The 5854-nt window shown below is 32.2% G+C and overlaps 1 protein-coding gene across 4 annotated transcripts; it reads right to left on the bottom strand.

The window, feature by feature from the left end:
- On the bottom strand, window positions 1-5286 carry LOC146918028 (protein DETOXIFICATION 16-like). Of its 4 annotated transcripts, none has more exons than XM_085719709.1 (8): window positions 4845-5286; window positions 3795-4339; window positions 2876-2962; window positions 2713-2769; window positions 2227-2465; window positions 735-853; window positions 551-637; window positions 1-328 (listed from the first exon to the last, which is right to left on the bottom strand). In XM_085719709.1, exons 2-8 carry the CDS (start codon window positions 4274-4276, stop codon window positions 269-271), a joined length of 1131 nt encoding a protein of 376 aa, XP_085575835.1. In that variant the 5' UTR covers window positions 4277-4339; window positions 4845-5286; the 3' UTR covers window positions 1-268. The 4 variants fall into 4 exon arrangements, with proteins under 4 accessions (XP_085575835.1, XP_085575834.1, XP_085575833.1 ...); XM_085719708.1 differs by having other exon boundaries at window positions 3795-4335; window positions 4845-5113; XM_085719707.1 differs by having other exon boundaries at window positions 2599-2769; window positions 4845-5112.
- Window positions 5287-5854: the final 568 nt, after the last annotated feature.

Consider the following 5854-nt stretch of genomic DNA (forward strand, 5'->3'; position numbering starts at 1 on the left):
TTCAAAGAAAAAAAGTAAAGGAAAACACTAATGATATAAAAATACATTTTTTTTTGTGGTGGTCGGGTTTCAAACCTCAGACCTTGCGTATATTATGCATTGTCCCTACCAACTGAGCTAAGCTCACAAGGACAATATAAAAATACATTTTGTCAAAACATCAAGAATGTCTATTCCGAAAAAATACTTTTAAAAGAATGATTACATTAAAAGATATCCCATGTAAGTACATTAATTAAGGAAATAAAAATAAAAAGTCATATATTCTTCATGAGACTAAACTCTCTGGTGTTATAGATTTATAGACTCTATCTTTAGCCTTGTTTGCCTGAAAATAAAATAAAGGCATGTCAGAATCCAACAATGCATCACATGATTTAGTACATGTTTAGATCGCGGCTAGTTTGACAAAATCATGATGGCACATGATTCTCGTGAAGTCGTGAACAATTTATTTATTTTTTGGTTAGGAAGTCACGGACAATCTAAACATGCACTTAATGAAAGCTGAGGATACATTAGATCAATTAACAAAAACTCAGAAGTTAACCTCTTTCTCCCAATCAGTGCGTAATGTAATGATCATCAGAGAAAAGGCTTGAGCAATGAGTGCACATATGATCCCAAACAATAGCCCCTACATGCAGCATTTATTTGAATTAGAATGTTGAATGAAATGAAATCATATGAAAATAATTATTTTTTTGCAAATGAATGCACCATTTTTTAATTACCTTAACACCAGTATGCAGTACAAAAGCAAATATTATGGCTGCTGGAATCCCAACTAAATAGCATGACCCCAAATAGACAACTGCACCAGCTTTTTGCCAACCAGATCCTCTAGCAATGCCTGAATTTGTAGCCAACAAAGAAAATCATTTGAACTGATTGTGTTGTTGTCAAGATACACCGTAGAATTTGAAACATTAAATTATGGTTGAACTCATAAGGACCCAATGGTTACATTCTCACTCTCAGCATAAAAATAAAAAACTATCCATAGTAACATTAATTTGTTATTTCAAAAAAATGAAATTTTGATTGAAGTTCACATAGAGAAAATACTAAAATGTTAGCAAGCCGCATATTGTTGGAGCTCTTGTAATTATTTTCAAAGGACCAATCAACATTATTGTGGTGTTGAGCAAGGGAGATTGAGAAGGAGGATTAGAAGCTCTGGATCTAGTCTTGCCCCACAAAAGGCTCTACTATTCTCTTGGCAATTGATTTAGGAAGACTTCCTGCCTGTGATAACTTATTTAGAAGGGGTGTGTTATTGGAAGGAACGAGCTAGAATTGTGTTTGATATCCCGCGGAAACTTGAAATAGAGGATCATTTATTTTGTAGATGTAGTTTTGTTGCAAGGGTGTGGTATTTGTTTTTCAGGAGGATTTGAACGGGTGTGTGGAAATGTAGTTTCTCTCTAAGAATACTTCTCATCCTCGTCTTGGTCGATAAAACATTGGAAAAGGTTCATCCTATTTGGCACACTACAATTTGCAAAATTTTGTAGGCCCGGAATGATATTATTTTTACCTCAAAGAACCCAGAGGTGGAAGAAGTCGCGGAAGCCATCAAATAGTCTTCTTGCAGATGGTTTCTAGCTAGGAGAAAAGGGGGGCCTTGTATGTATTTTGAATGGTTTTCGAACACCTTCCTTTGTCTTAATTGTTGATTGGGAGTTTTTTTTTCTGGGTCCCATACCCTTTATACATTTCCGGAATTATGGGTTAAGTAATCTTTGTACTTCTCTTCTATTTCTAATAAAATTTTGTAGTTAATTAAGAAAAAAAACTATATATGGATCTAATTAAGCCTTGCAAGCTGTAGATAGCATGATAGAGTTTGATAACATAAATAAAATGAAAGAAAACCAAAATGATTTTTTGAATTGTAAATGATATCTACTTTTAATTTTTATGTTTTGTAAATAATTTCCATAATTTTTTATCATTGTGTTCCACATAGATACTTCGGTTGGTGAACTAAGAGACATTGTGCGAGTTATGAAGTCAATGCCATGTGTTTGATCTTAAAAACTAACATAACCATTAACTTACAAATATTTACTTATAAAATAAATAATTTATCAAGCAAGCACATGTTGTTGGATGCTATGTTACTCAAGCACATTCAGAAACATTCCATCATTGTATTGGTGCTTTTAAGTCATCTTCTATGTAGAAATTAAATCAAAGAAATGGTGATTAAGCGAAATTAACCTGCAAGAACACTTTGTAGAGCATCAATGAGATTGCCTGCTGCAAGAATTGGAAACATAATTGCTATTTGTTTAACCACTTCAACTTTACTGGTATAAGCATACCCCCAAATATTGCGTAACAGTATCATCACTGTTCCAACTAAAATGCCTTCGGTAACAACAAGCACCACAACAACGCACACTGCCAAACGTGCAGCCCTTGCATTACCTGCTCCGAGTTCATTTGAGACACGCACGCTGCATGAAGCATGTAAGCACTTATGAAACTACTCAGTCTTAAACACATACACTAAAATAAGAAAAAATTTCCACTCAGATAGTAAAAGACTATAGATGTATTTGATGTGATCGAACGTGGGTTTGAACCTACAATTTCTTTTTTGCTCCACACTTAGTGTCGGTTTCGCTGCTAGGCTCTTTATAAGAAAGAAAATACAAAAGAAAGTTGTGAGGTTGCATTGAATTCAAAATATTTAATATTAACCTTGCAGCTCCACTTAGTCCAAGGGAAATCATCCACACAACTGCTCCTATATTCATGCTGACAAAAGAAAGCCACCAACAATTGGTTAATATTAATAACAACAACAACGACGACAATAACAAACACAATGGCGCATTCCATAGATCTTAACTAAAAAACTTACCATAAAGAAAGTACTGATGTTTGCAATTTTGGATTAGGAAGAGTACCGGATAGGAGCACCATTATTTCATACATCCATGATTCTAAGCTGTAAAAGTATAACACACAACACAATTAGAACTTATGAACTTTGGTTGTTTCTTTATGTCAAGTGTCACAAGTACTTTAGAAACTAACTTTTTATTCGTAAAAACTTAACTTCCGCAGTGAAAAAAGATAAAGTTTGAAAATAATTTATAAAGAATGACACATTTCACATTACAAGTTTTTTTTGGAAAATTCAGTTAGTTCCAATATATAAAAAAAAAATAGCAATTCCGTCTCTAAATATAAAACCGTCATGAAATATTTTCTTGTCACATTACAAGTTGATTTTAAAGTTCATTAATTATTTCTTTTAAGCTTTGATTGCGAGTTTGTAGGGGAAGGGAGAGAAGGGCATTGGAAAATAGGAAGGAATAAGTGGATGAAATAGATTGCTTTATAAGGGGAGGGATTTTATATAAAAATAGATTGATTTATGGGGTTCATTTTCCTTCTTAATATAAAATCCTTTGGCTTATAGATGCATTCACTTTTGATATTCCATTTTGTTTATGACTATTACTAAGTTTTCCTTGGCTTCTGTAAGTATATCATATTTGATATATAAAAAGATGATATACTTACAAAAGGAGTAACAAATGTATCTAGAAATTTGCAAATGAACTTATATTTTGGGACAAACAAATGTTCTTGAGAAGACTGTAGTCTCACATTTGAAATAGATAAAGTCTGAAAGTTTAAAATTACTCTTCCTTCACCTTATAATAAGTCGATTTTGTAAAGATAAGTCAGGTCAAATTTTAAAATTAAATGCTTGCAAGTTTTCATCCATATCCATATAAAAGCCAATTTTGGTTCAGTAACAAATATCATACCAGACCATGATTGCTGAAGGAAAAGCAATCCTGAGGAATTGAGGGATATTATGCAATGACTCCCTTGAGAAACCAGTCCAAGTACTTCTGCAAGAAGATGAGAATTTGATGTAAAGTACTAGTAGCACTGTGTAAAGCCAATTTGAAATGCAAGTTGCAATTGCAGCTCCTTTGATTCCATGCCTTAATTTTATAATCCAAATCCAACAGTTGAGAAAATGTACCAAGCTAGTAATTCCAGAAGCTAGCAACATAGGAACTACTATGTTCTGAGTTTGAAGAAATTTTACTATACAACTAAGAATAGCATTTGCAAAAACGTTTGGGATCAAATATCTTCCATAGAATCCAGCTTTTGCTGCTATATTTGGGTCTTGATATAAAAAAATTAGAATAGGTCTTAGGTTTGCCAAAATAATGGACTGAGGTATAGTAAGAAGCATGTTTATCAATATGGCTCTCTGCAAGTGTATTCCCACCATATGGTACTTCTGTGCTCCATATGATTGACCACAAAATGTTTCTAGTGCACATGAGAAACCTACCTAAATGAGAGATAATCATAAGTTATCCCAAGGATCAAAATAAATATATATAAAGATTTTTGGTCCCTATTTAAAAGCATCACTTGAGAAAAAAAATAGTCATGAGACATAATATTTTTTACTAGCAAGCTATATATGTGCTTGTGTGTGTGTGTGTGTGTGTGTCTATTCCAATTTAAAGTTAAAATTGCAACCATGATTATAAATTATTAATGAAGTTAAAAATTTACACTCCTACCTTAGGATCCTTGATACCCTAATTCTGACGCACCAACACTGACACATACAATTCCATTAAATTATGTTATTTTTTCAAATTATTATCGGTGTCGGTGTGTCAGTGTCTATGTCATGTATGTTGTTTGTGTATGTATCCATGATTCATAGTACTCCACTGCTAAAATAAAATAACAATATCGATCAAAACAAAATTTTCTATTTAGCAAGAACTAAAAACAACAAACATTTTAGAGGAAATACTTCAATGACAGAAAAAATGACATACCAATACACTATAACCAAAAACACTCGTAACTGAATTTCAGCACCAGCTAGAAGCACCTCATCATTCATATGGCCTATAAACATGAGAGATATCATTTGTAAGCTATATTGAAAAACACTAGCAAATATCATTGGCACTGCAAGCCATAGCTGCTTCTTTACTTCTTCTGTAATATCCTTTCTGCATAAGCCAATTATCATATCTTTCTCTTATTGGCTATGCCCTAGCTAGCTACCTTCCTCTGCCAATAGCTTTATTTTGTAAACTCACGTATATAACTATCAATATATAAATAAATACAAGTGAGACCTTATAATACTAAATAGTTGCATATATTTATAGAAGATGGAGACTTGCACCAATTATATTAAAACTGAATGCTACAAATTTTAAACACAAAATAATAATTCCTAGCCAGAAAATTATTTTACTAATGCATTTTACTAACTTTTTGGTTGACCCAAAATCTATAATGCTGGATGAAAGCCCGAACACTCCCCCAAATGTCATTTCTAGTAGAAAATAACAAAAAATATGCTTCGGTTACAATACAATCTTTGTTTAATGGATGGTTCTGTTAAAAAAATCCGAAGTCATCATCATTTTTTCGCTGTCCAATCGTGAAATTCAAATATACAATAATTTTATGATTGATATTTTACGATTGGTTAGCTAAATGATGGCGACGTTGGAATTCTTTTTAACAGATTTGGCCCATGAAACACATAAAGTATTGCAATTGTGAAGTTTTTATTTATTTATGTCTTATTAATGATTTTTATATTGCAAATGGCATTATAGGAACTGTTGCAGTTTTAATTCCACATGATAGGTTTTGGGATAAAATAAGGTTGGTAAAATACATAGTTTAAAAGGTTTTTTGTAACTTAATAGGCTGATTGTAATAGCTGAGATCATGACAACATGTTATTTTTTGTATCATTATTTTTGTATTATAATTTATGAATTAGTTGTCAGGGATGAACAATGTAGGTTTATTGTAAAAAAAA

This window comes from Medicago sativa, chromosome 6 (genome assembly GCF_051527215.1).
Source record: "Medicago sativa cultivar Bolivia chromosome 6, Bolivia_mono, whole genome shotgun sequence".
Classification (NCBI taxonomy): domain Eukaryota; kingdom Viridiplantae; phylum Streptophyta; class Magnoliopsida; order Fabales; family Fabaceae; genus Medicago; species Medicago sativa.

Excerpts from the sequence above, each read along its gene's own strand:
- LOC146918028 (XM_085719710.1), bottom strand. The coding sequence starts at position 5,044 with ATGATAATTGGCTTATGCAGAAAGGATATTACAGAAGAAGTAAAGAAG. Across the intron at positions 2,770-2,875 it reads ACATCAGTACTTTCTTTATG|CATGAATATAGGAGCAGTTG; the intron begins GTAAGTTTTTTA and ends TTCTTTTGTCAG. Across the intron at positions 638-734 it reads TACTGCATACTGGTGTTAAG|GGGCTATTGTTTGGGATCAT; the intron begins GTAATTAAAAAA and ends TGCTGCATGTAG.